Genomic DNA, 12,355 nt, shown 5'->3' on the forward strand with positions numbered 1-12,355 from the left:
TATTTATAGCTCTTACCCAGTCTGCTTCCCACCAGTTCCCATCGCTGACCTGCCTGCGAGCAAACCAGCACCTCTCGGCTCTGACGGCAGGACCGTGCCGTGCCACCCACGTGGGTACCGGGACCGTGCTCTATAGAAACAGGTCTCCCCCGCACCCCGCGGCATCTAAAACAAGCCCCAACAGTTGCGTAGAGCAACACACCACACCTCTCCGTCAGTCCGTTCCACGGAAATAAAGGGCAAAGGTCTGCATCGGCTTCTTCACGCCCGGCACACGTTTAACAGGAGCGCTCGCCTCAAGCGAAAATCGGGTGGTCAGAAAAGGAGGACTTCAGCCCCCAGTGCTGTTTCATGGTGGTGAATTATATTCAGTTTGAAAACATTTTTTAACGTGAAGCCAGTGAAATATCAAAGGCACACAACTGTACAGTAAATTATGTATGCCTGTGTTTTGTAGAGGGAATACGGTTCCTGCCTACTTTTGACAGAACTGCATCATGTAAATTCAGCAGCACATCGCAGACGCTGCACTGAACTGGACAGTTATCGTATTCCTGCATATTTACGTATGCATAGAAAAAAAAATACAGCATATATACATAAATATATAAAATTTCCTTCATTTACATTGGCATTTGCATGAGGAAAACTACTGGAGATTTCTGCAAGAAGTATTGTATGCTAATGAGATTTTTTCCAAGACAAAACTGTTACCGCTAACAGTTGGATACTCTCTTTGTTTTAATTATGCATGACTAATGATAGCTGTTTGGCTGTCTGACCACCAGATTGTCTGCCGTTGCCAAGGGAAAATCTTTTAAAATAGACTGACTGTTTTTTCCGTTATAAAACAGAGCATGTTCTACTTCATCTTAGATTTTTTAAAAGTTTTGCAGGTATAAAAATCAAAACTTGAGCTGAACTCACTGGTGAGTCACTCTCGTGTGTAAGGCACCTCCAAATCTCTCCTGGTGTTGTAATTACTACACTGCACTAAACCGGAGCTACTGCAGGCACCTACGGGCTCCATGTGCCGGTACGTGTACAGAAAGTACTCCAGAAAGAGCGCCACAAACACCGCTGCGATGGACCAACATTTTATTGGGCCTATTCTGCAAATCCCCCCATGTGGATGCAGGGGCACTAATGAATCCACCCTCCTCTCGGGTCTCTGGCAGCTGTCATGCTGGGAAAAAACTCTGCATCCAGTCAGAGGAAGAAATATCTTTTCTGACGAGTTGAAAATTATTTGAAAAAAGTACAAAGAAGATAGCCTGATAGCTTCTGATACGGCAGGACAAAGGTGAGTGGGATTTGGTACGCCTGTGCAGAACACCAGAGCACCGCAACCTCAGGCAGCTCCAAGGGCGGAGGCATGGTCAGGCCGTGCTCTGCCACGCTGCATCCAGAGGGGAAAGGCCAGCCACCCTGTGCGATGGACCACCCGCACCCAGCCACCCAGCAACGTGGGGTGTGATGGACCACCCCTACCAGCCACCCAGCAATGCAGGGGTTGAGGGACCACCCGCACCCAGCAACGTGGGGTGTGATGGACCACCTGCACCCAGCCACCCAGCAATGCAGGATGTGATGAACCACCCGCACGCAGCCACCCAGCAATGCAGGATGTGATGGACCGCCTGCACCCAGCCACACAGCAATGCACCCTGTGCGATGGACCACCTGCACCCAGCCACACAGCAATGCAGGGTGTGATGGACCACCCACACCCAGCCACACAGCAATGCAGGGTGTGATGGACCACCTGCACCCAGCCACACAGCAATGCACCCTGTGCGATGGACCACCTGCACCCAGCCACACAGCAATGCACCCTGTGCGATGGACCACCCGCACCCAGCCACACAGCAATGCACCCTGTGCGATGGACCACCTGCACCCAGCCACACAGCAATGCCGGCGGTGATGGACCACCAGTAACCGGCAGTCCAGCAATGCGGGGTGTGATGGACTACCCACATGGAGCATCCCAGCAATGCAAGGTGTGATGGACCACCTGTACCCAGCAACACAGGATATGATGAACCACCTGTACCTGCCACCCAGCAATGCAAGGCGGGATGGACCACCAGTACCCAGCAGTCCAGCAATGCAGGGTGTGACAGACCACCCGTACTTGCCACCCAGCAGTGCAGGGTATGATGGACCACCCATACCAGCCACCCAGCAGTGCAGGGTATGATGGACCACCCACACCCAGCAGCCCAGCAGAGCTATTGAGCCCCCACGAAGGGTGGCCCTGGCCCCACTCCATGTCTCTGCTCCAGAGCTGGCTCGGCGGTGAGGGCTTGGGATGGCTGCCCCACGCTCACAGCACGGTGGAGGCACAACTGCCAATGAGAGGCAGAGGAGGGACCGCGCCAGTGATGGCAAACTTCAGCAAGCACGTCACCGAGTTAGCATCAACCTTGAACTGACGTCTGGGTTGAGGTGGAGGAAATGGAAACTTTGCAAATCTGAGGAGTTCCTTCCTCTGCTCCCAAGTGGGACCTTTCTTTTCTGGCAAGTACACGGATTTTGTACTGATCATCTCTGCTGAAAGGCTGAAAGAGAGCCGGAGCTGAGGGGGGCTCCGAACTCCCCAGCTCTGCCAACGGGCGGTGCCTGAGCGTCTAACAACCACCTCTGCCCATGGCGCTCTGAGGAACAGCATTCCCAGAGGAGACAAGGTTTGTCTTTCAACCTTATCTTTGCCGATCATTTTGACCAGCAGACGAAGCAAGGTAAAGGCGCCGGCAGTTCTGGTACCAGCAGCCTGTGGATGGATACGATCAATTAACCTGATTGATTAGTGCAGCGTTACCTCATCGCAGGCAAGGCCACTGCCGCCACTGTCACCTGCAAAATCTCACTGAATTTATCCACAGCTGTGGCCAGCCAGACCAACCTGCCCTTGCCTTCACTTGCTGCTGGTTTGAACCCCTCTACTTCTGAAAAACCTGTTTATTCTCAGGCCCGCTGCTCCTCGCCCTGCCGCGGGGGCGCCTGCCGGCGGCGAGAGCAGCAGGGGGGAGATGCTCTGCGTCACCTGTTCCTTCTCATTCCCTTCCCACCAAGAGCGACAGCCCCGTTGCGGAGGGATGCGAGAGCGCGTCCTTTGAAAGGACAGCCCATGATGTTAAAACACTACAGGAGGTGAGCAGGACCAGCAGCTGGCACGGGCCAAAGCCATGCCAGCGAGAAAGAACAACGTGGGCAACAGCGTCCAGGGCACGAGAGCTCCCGACCCTGCCTGGCCACGCCAGGGACATCAGCGGAGCGCAAGCCCCGCTGTGCCCATCCACCTCCGCAAGCCTCCAGCAGAGCTGAGATGTCTCCGGATTGATTCCCGGAGCCTCTGCAGCACGGATTTTAGTTTCCAAGCACAGCGTTGGGTCAGATTTCTGCCAGGAGAGAGGGTGGCGAGCCAGCACTGCGTGTCGCTGATTGGCCTGTGCAGCGAGTCAGCCTGAGCCCCCGAGACTTGTTTCCCTGGGATATCGGCTACAGTCAACTCTTACGCAAGATGACAAGAAGAAAGTAGTTTAAGACTCTGTTTCTTCCTCAACAGAACGGCCCTTTGGAACAAACTCTGTTTTTCATTCCTTACTGATTCCTTGTTGTGTTAGTTCCTCCGCATAACATCTGAAACATTCGCGATCGTTTAAAATGATAAATTATTTTAATTTGCTCTGAATTTATTTATTATTACCGCACAGACAAGAGGCAAGCGCCATAATGTGCTTGTTTAATAATTGGCAGGGATTTGGAACGTGAAAGCCTTACCCAAACAACAACTTAATTTTATGAGGGGGTGTGCACATATGTCTACACGTACCGCAGTCACATTGCAGAGAGATGGGAACAAAGCTTCACGTAGCCAAATAATTTATGATCCTGCGCTGCACAAGAATACCAAGAGAGTATGGAAGTCAAAAAATGTACCTTTTAAAGTCATAAAGGAAAGAAGAAAATTTTTATATTTTTTACACCACCTGTTTCTCCATAGACATATCTGCATTTATACACGGGTGCAACAACTGCATCCAACTCCGGCGTGCGGACATGCATCAGGGGGACCATAACCCTGAAATATATATAGTATCTTAAAATTTAAATGTGCTATATACACTTGATATTTACCTGCTACTCATACTGCAAAACTTTCACCCCAAATGCCCAGTTCTCAGTAATACGAATTTCTCAGCGATATGAATGACAATGGACAAAGAGCGTTTGGCAGACCTGTCACCAGCTTTCCCTCACCACTGTTGCTCTTTTGGCAAAGACTGTTGGCTACAAAGGGCAGCTCTCCTTGGAAGAGAGGGCAAAACCAGCAAGTAAGTCCCAAACCCCAAAAGTCACTAGCCCCCCGCAGCAATTTACATACGAATTAGGCACCTACATCCCCCTGAGGACCTGAACACCTTCAGAATCAAAGCCTGCTCGACACGGGCACTCAAGCCACACCGGCACCTTCAGCGATTTCGACCGGAGCAGCTAGATGTTCCTCAGGATCATTGATCTGGAAATCCATGGGATTTCGTAGCTCAAGTGTTGGCAAGGAGCCCACACAAAACAGAATCCATGGTGATGACCATAATGCTGTAGTTTCATTCTCGAGTGCCTGGAGTCAGGGGAAGCAGGAACTGGAAATGGTCCCAGCAAGGTTTCATTTGGCCAGGACTCCCCCAAGCCCGTGGTAAGGCACTGATGTGCTTTACTGGGAAAGGGGAGGTCCTGTGACCTTCTAGTCAGCACGTCTGAAAGCCAGAGAAGCAGGAGACGTGGGTTTGGCTTCTGCTGCCAAACTTCTCCTGCCAAAACAGAGACCATCCCCATACTGGACTCTGATTTCAGAGAACCTGAATTTGATACCCCTAAAGGGACCTGGATTAGAAAAATAATGTTAGGTGGACATCTCTCCCCTGAACCGTCACCGTTCATCAGAGCAGAGCCATGGTGGAGAACAGGGAGCACCCCATTTTCCAATATGGGTGAAGAAGACGACACGCAGCCGGGGAAGTCGTTTTCACTAGATGGTGAGAACTGCCATCTCTGCGAAGCTGGAGGGAGCCACGGGGGAGCACTGAGTCATCGGTGCTGCACAAGGAGCAGCGTCCCTCCAGCACACCGCCTTGCCTGCCGCCTCTGCCACCCCGGGGGGGGTCACGGGCCAAACGCTCGGTACCTCTCGGGGGAGGCAGAAGTCACGCTGAAGCAGCGGCTCTCCCAGACAAAGGACACCGAGAGACGCTGGAGAATGCCAGGAGTGGGAGAAGATGGCAACTCCTTCCGCCAGGGGGAAAACTTACGGAAAAGAAGTTGAGTAACTCTAAAAGCAACCACTGGAAGAGATGGACAGTGTTTCAGATCAGCTGCCTACCACGTGCCCAAACCTTTCAATACCAGTACACACATACCAGTGAAACACTCTCCCAGACCCAGCGCAGCCCCTCCTGCGTTACCGTTGGTTCATACGAAGAGTTTGACAACCACCTCATGTCCTGGGGCTGCACACGACATAGACCTGAAAATCTCCAAGGTGGAAAGAGAAGCAGCCAGGCTACATGCAAAGAATTTCAAATTTAGAAAACAAACCCAAAAACCCCAAACCTCCTGACCTATGACCAAAAAAAAAAAAAAAAAAAAATATTCTCCTATAATCACCTTTCTCAGATGACTTTGGCTGCCCTAAACCTCAGCCAAAATTCTCATGGAATGGCCAAAAGAGACTGCTGTGGCCAAAAACAGGTGGATGAAGTTCAATCTACCTGTTAACGAGGCTGGCCTGGAACCGATCCCTGGTTTTCCCAGCCAGGTTTGACAAGAACCAACGTCCACTCCGCAATCACAACCGGTTATCTGGTTATCTGCTTTACAGCTTCTACCACTCCTGCTCCTCAGTGAGCCTTTGGGAATCTCCATCCAACAGATCCCAGCTTGAGGTTTCACTCTTTGCAGTGAAGAATTCCCATTATTTTACATGTTCTACAGTATATATTTCATAAATGACTCTATAATCACATAGTGGTAAAAAAACCTTTTGCTTTTTTAAAAAATGTGCCAACTTCTAAGACTTAATTTGCTGTGATTACACCGTATCAAAGTACTATCAAGTAAACTATCTTTTTGTTAACCGTGAGCTTTAAGAAAAATGAAATGTGGAAGAAACTTTGCTCGCTAGAGAAAGCCATTTTGATCACCTTCAGGTCTGCATGTTTAGATATCTAAGGGGATTCTGCGCACAACTTGCAGACGAGGTATGGAGGAGCCTCTTGGATACACAAAGCCAGGAGGGCACACACACCAACCGGCCGTAACCTAGATAAGCGTCAGCACAGAAAGAGAGAAATTCTCTCTTATTTCTCCCGGAAGCAGAAGCACCTCCGGCTGCGATCCCGAGGCCAGTGGGAGGGGACGGAGCAGCCCCCACCAAGGGGAGGTGGCTTTTGTCCCCTGGAGCATCCAGCCCCGGCGCTGCTCTGGGGGCAGCGAGGGACACGGAGCGGGTCACCCTCACCCGCTCCCAGCGAATGGCTCTGCATTTGTCACCTCTCTCAAACACTGCTGCTCCAAAATTGCCACCTCTGCCGTCAGCGTTACGGACGGGCCACAAACCCACCGCGACCCCTCTCCTTACAGGAGGTCTTGAAAAAGGCCACCAGAGAAATCCGCTTCTGAAAATACAGATCGTTCCCTGTATTTCCAGCAGTTCACAATGTAGCAATTTATCCTTTTAATAAAATAATGGTTTTATCACTTTCTCTCTTCTTCCTCGTGTGTTCTCATGAAATGTTAACTGATGGCCTGGGAAGAACACAGAAAAGATGCAGGACAGAATTATACTTCTGAAAAGAAACAGCTTCCCAAAATTATTTTGCCATACAAAGCAAGTGCATTACTGGTTTCGTTTCTTGTAACTTCAGGAAAGAGTGACACAAAAAGTGTTGGGACTGCACGGTGTGAGAGACTGGAACCTAAAAAAAATCACTGTCTCAACGCTTGCTTAATTTCCAGCAAACCGAGGGGAGGTCTGCACGTTTCCTGCCGGGTCGTCGGGGAAGTTTGCAGGGTTTCCTGGCGGGTTTGCTGCTGCGAGCCGACGGGAAGCTTGCGCAGACTTTCTGCAGACCAACAAGAAGACGCCTGAAGGTTGGCCTGCTGCTGCCGGTGTGGCATATGTACCCAGCGCTGCCCAAGCAACAAGGGCAGGAAAAACCCATCCAGCCACCGCGTCAAACGATGACCAGCCGAGCCAAGATGACCGGCATGCCGACTGATCGAACTACGCGTCGGCAGAGACTACAAACTAGTGCCATGCCAGACCACAAATGGGACCCTCACCACCATTACGAATTGAGAACCACGTGTCAACGGGACGCCGCTGAACTCCAGGGGAGCGTCGGGACGCCGTCGGGCCCGCGGAGGTGACTATACTCTCGCTGTGCTCCGTAATACTGCTTTACTCTACGGCTGACCCCAGTGACTATTGCTGGAAAATAGCAGTAAGCTTGCAGTGAGCGGCATCTGACCTCCTTTGTGTCTTAATCTCACGCTTGGAATCATCACGAACCCCTCCCAGGCCCATCGTAGTCGGACCAGGACGTAACACACGGATCAATCGCTGATTGCAAACAAACAAACAGGAGGAACCAGGTTCTAATTATTGAGACTAGAGATAATAACTCACTATCAGAAAGAACGCCTTGGCCAACGAGAGGTTTTCTTTTAAAAATGATTGCCAAGATGCTTTCCATACCCAGACAGGCGCCAAGTGACATTCTTGGCAAACTCCTGGGCCAGTCCCTCTGGAGATGCCAGGCGCGGGGTGCCCTTTGCTGGGCTGGGGAGAGCCACGAGCATCCCAGCGCCACATCCCGGGGAAGCCCGGCCCGGCCCCGCGGTGGCCCAGGTGGCAATGACAGGGCGTGCGGCCACCCCATGGGACGCGGCGAGGGGGGACCTGGCCGGGGCAGGAGGGACGCTCGCAGCTTTGCTTCTGCAGCACCAGAGAAACGCTGCGCGCGTTTGATGCTAAATTGATTAATCACGCTTTCATGTGAATTAACTATTTTAAAATGGGGGAGCTATATTACTTACTTTACTTTGTGCTAACGCTGGGAGGCTTTTACTGGAAAACCTCAGCAGCTCAAGGAGGCTTTATTCCTCATCTTTAGCAAAGGCAATGAAAACTTAATGTGAGAACCGAGGCTGGAACTTGGCTCGCGCTCTGCCACCTCGGTCACGGACCCAGGCTACGCGTTCTTCCCCAAGATTTCAGCTCAAAACGAGACTCGCGAGTAAAAGTTTCCCCTCAGCTGACGGAGGGCGATAGCCCCGGTTACCCACCCCCAGCCCTGGGTGGGCGTGCAACAGAGCTGCCCCCGCCCAAACACGCATCACATCCATCACCCGAAGCTTCTCGCAGCCAGGAAAACGCTGACTCAAAGCCCCGGGAATTACTCCCATATTCGAGCATCAATTATTAAAGACAGGAACGCTAAATGCTTGGAGCACGGGGCTGCCTTTGCAACAAAGTACGGAGGGAACTTTTGAAGCCCCCGGTTGTGGGAAAACAGATAAAACCGGAGAAGCCGGAGGGTGCTGGGAGGAGAATCAACACGTGCCCGCAGCAGGGAGCCGCTGGCCACCCTACAGCAACTGAGAAGGGCTAAATTCAGACAGCGCCGAGCTGGAAAGAAAAAACCCCTTTTCTAACGCCCAAATCGCTTATCCAGCTCACCGGAGTTTGCGTTTAAATAAATCGCCAGCTTCCAATACTTAGGACACTAATAGCAATTATTTTAATGTATTTTGAAATATATTCGTGTTACAAATATCCAGAGAGGAAGAATTCAGGAGGAGCAGTGACGACGTGTGGCGAGAGACTCAAGACAAACAGCGCTACCCGTCTCCCGCACGCCCCTCTGCACGCGCTCTCCTGCAGCGACCCTACGCTTCCCCTTCCGAGCCGCAACGCCAGCTGACAACAAAATAAACTCGGATTTGAAAGAAAGCCCACAAAAGGCATACGAAATGAAAGAAGTTAATCGTAGAGCAAGAAGAATGAAAGACACCAGATGTAAGGCACAGTATTTCGCCATCTAATCGCCTTGTGCCTACTTCAGCAGCGGTGTTTGCGTTTCCTTGAGCAGCACCTCCTCACAAAACAGACACTCTCCCTCCCTGGTGAGACCGGAGCGATGTTTTAATCTTAAAGCTCTAATTTCATTTATGTAACCTATCCAGCTGCACGGACACCAAGTTTCAAACACAATCTTAGGCCTAGAAAACTGCACGTACTCCAGCTGAAACCCGCCGGGGGTAACCTTTAGAGCAATTCCACGGTTTTTGAATACGGTCGTTCTAAACATATATTTGTTTATGTCCTAGTAACGTTCAGTTCCGGCTGAGTATCTGTCTTAACTGCCCATGAACTCACCAAGTTATCTTCTCTGCAACCATTACATCTGAAACAGTACAAAGAAAATAGACTTTCATTTATTCCCTTTGATACTCCAGTCCTGCAGACAGAAGGCACGAGGACTTCAGGACATCTGAAAATACGGACTATAATTGAGGTATACGTCAAAAATACTTGTCAGCTGCCCTACATAGACATCTACTGTATTTTCGGTAGCTACTACACCAGAAGCAGGCTGACTTGCTATGAAACGATTACAAATTCCTACTGAAAATCCCTCATGCAGTATTTCACAGCCGACTGTAGGATCATCAAAAACGCATGTGGCTAAAATACTCTGTAATCTGGAGACCTAAGTGCGTGACACTCCAACAAAAAAAATAACACACCCAGACACTTCAAAGCTTAAAACTACTGCCAATTAAACCGGAGATTTATCACGAGCAAGGAGGTTCGACCCACTGCAATCATATTCCAGATAATGAGAAAACGTATTTTTCTTGAACTATAACAATATCATGACAAAAGTGCAACACATGAATAAAAAGTTAGACTTGGGGGGGGGGGGATGATAATCAAATCAAGCCAGAGGATTAACGAACTCAAATCAGAAAGAAGGATTCAAGTAGATTAAGTACAGTGTAGGACTACTGGTAAACAAATTTTGCTCCAGTCAACCAGACTGACGAGGATACTGTGAGCACGGGGAGAGTGAGGTTCGTTAGGAGAAGCAATAACGAAGCTACGGAAAGCGTGTAATCTCCTAATGGCGCAAAGCTAGCTTTGCCCGTTCATCGCCGAGAAATACGAAAACGGTCAAAAATAAGCAAATACTTCCGACAGGGCGCAATCCTCAGCGTTACGGGCTACGGAGCCCGGAATTGATGCCGGAACCCCAAACTACGGGGTCTCAAAGCAGCCTGTTTCCCAACTTTCTAGCGAGATGGTCAGCATTTTTAGGAAACAGGAGAGAGTTAAAAAAAAAATCGGGAAAACCACTTCCAGCGGGGATCCGCGCCGCTGCAGCATCCCTGAGAGCGGTCGGGGCTCCCGGCGGAGCCGTTCGGCTCCGCCGGGAGCCCCGACCGCTCTCGGGGATGCTGCGGCGGCGGTGGCTGGTCCATGGGGCTCCTCTCCATCGTCCCCTAACCCACCCCCCCCAGCCCACTCGCCCCACCGCGGCCACGATCGCCTCCTACCTAAGCACCGCCGTGTCCCCCTTCCTGACCACCAAATTGTCCACGGCCGCCCCGGGATAGTCGCCACCGGGTGCGGCGAGTCGCCCGGGGGGTAGGAGACAGCAAAGGCCGAGGAAAACGATCGCCGGCCACTGGTGGGAGCCCCCGGCGCTCCGCACCAGCGGCAACATCTCCGCTCCGCGTTGTCCCCGGGCCCGGCGGGGAGGGCCGAGGGTCGCCCCCGGTAGCTGGACCGGTGGTTTCTGGTTGATCGGTGGCCGAAAAAGGAGCGTGGTTGCTCCCGGGCGGCCTCCGCAGCATCTAGCGAGGAAGGCAGCAGCGCGACCGCTCAGAGCGCCGCGGCGGCGGCATCGGCGGCATCGGCGGCGGGCGGGCGGCCCCCGCTGCCAGCCCGTTGCCACGCAGCCGTCGCCTTGGCAACCGTCCCGGCGGCGGAGGGATGCTCGCCGCCCTCCCCGCCCCGCTGGTCCACCCCCCTCCTCCATCCCCATCCCCGCCCCTCGGCATCCCGGTTTGATATGTGTGTGTGTGTCCCCCCCCCCGCTCCCCTCCGGCACCCCCGGGGCCACCCCGCACCGCCGCCCGGCCTGGTGTCAGGAACCGCTCCTCGGGTTTAATACGAATTTACCACTTTGCCAAACGCTGGCAAGTCAAACATGGCTTTGGGGCCGTAGCGCTGGAAACTGGCCCGGCAGCTCGGCGGTGAGGCCTCCTCCCCCCTCGGGAGCTGCCGGAATTTCCAAAGGAACGAGCCGGTCCTTTCTGGATTATGGGATCGGCCACTCTGACGTTCAGGGAGTTCCGTTTCCTAAAATTCTACCAGGGACATTCACCAATAGCAGGAAAAAAATTATCAAAAAACCATTGACAGATTATTTCCCTATAGACACACAAAAATTAGCAGCCTTTATTCCTCCCCAGGCCTTCTCCAGCGCGTTAAATGCACGCTCAAGACATTGTCAGCCTCTGACAAACACCGCTGAGTGAGGAATCCTGTTTGCTCCGCTTGTTTACCCACTTTCCAGCCTAAGCGCTCATTGCCGGACAGGAGGTTACACCTCTGCGGGACCGGGCTGACTCTCCCACAGGAATTCCTCTCCCCACGTCGCCTCCAGAGGGGTTGCATAAGCGATGCACTGTTGTGTAACGGGAACTGCTGCTGGGGCATAAGGGGCAGTTTTGAAAGGTTCTCACATTAATTCACGCACATCTGGCCAATACAATGTCATAACTGTTCCTTCAGAGCAGCTCTGCCACCCCACGCTGCCAGCCCGTGGCACAGCGTGCACTCATTTTCCCGCGGCACTTTCCCTTTCATCAGCTGCCACAGAGCACCCATTTTTCTGGTGCACTGTTTTTTCCTACTCAACAATTTACACCGGAAGGATTTGAGAGTAGAATGTTCCAAGCAGAAATCTTTAATAATCATATACTACCGATGCTCCCTCTTTTGATAAACCTGTATTCCTTCTCCCGTAAGCTTTACCCTTCTTTACTGCATCCCATTGCGTTAGATCTTTCCAGCTGCCAAAAGAAATTCTAGCGTTCACAAAAGGGAATTCTTCCTCTACTTCTGCGGCACGTGGTACTACAGAGTTTCCTTGATAAGGAAAGAAGGGGAGGAAGAAAGAGAGAGAGATTGGCTCACAAATCCTGGATGTGGAAGACTCGCCTTCAGTATTATCGTTAAAACACAGTAATGTCTTTTTAACATTAAGTACAACACCAC

The 12,355-nt window shown here is 51.8% G+C and overlaps 1 protein-coding gene across 1 annotated transcript in view; it reads right to left on the bottom strand.

Moving 5' to 3' along the window:
- The window catches only part of NEGR1 (neuronal growth regulator 1), a 285,381-nt gene extending 274,348 nt beyond the window's left edge, over positions 1 to 11,033 (bottom strand). Inside the window, exon 1 of the mRNA XM_074598876.1 lies at positions 10,627 to 11,033. Coding sequence (XP_074454977.1) covers positions 10,627 to 10,796 — 170 coding nt within the window. The 5' untranslated portion in view covers positions 10,797 to 11,033. The remainder of the gene's footprint in view (positions 1 to 10,626) is intronic.
- Between the last annotated feature and the right edge of the window lie 1,322 nt (positions 11,034 to 12,355).

Source organism: Larus michahellis, chromosome 8 (genome assembly GCF_964199755.1).
Source record: "Larus michahellis chromosome 8, bLarMic1.1, whole genome shotgun sequence".
NCBI classification, from domain to species: domain Eukaryota; kingdom Metazoa; phylum Chordata; class Aves; order Charadriiformes; family Laridae; genus Larus; species Larus michahellis.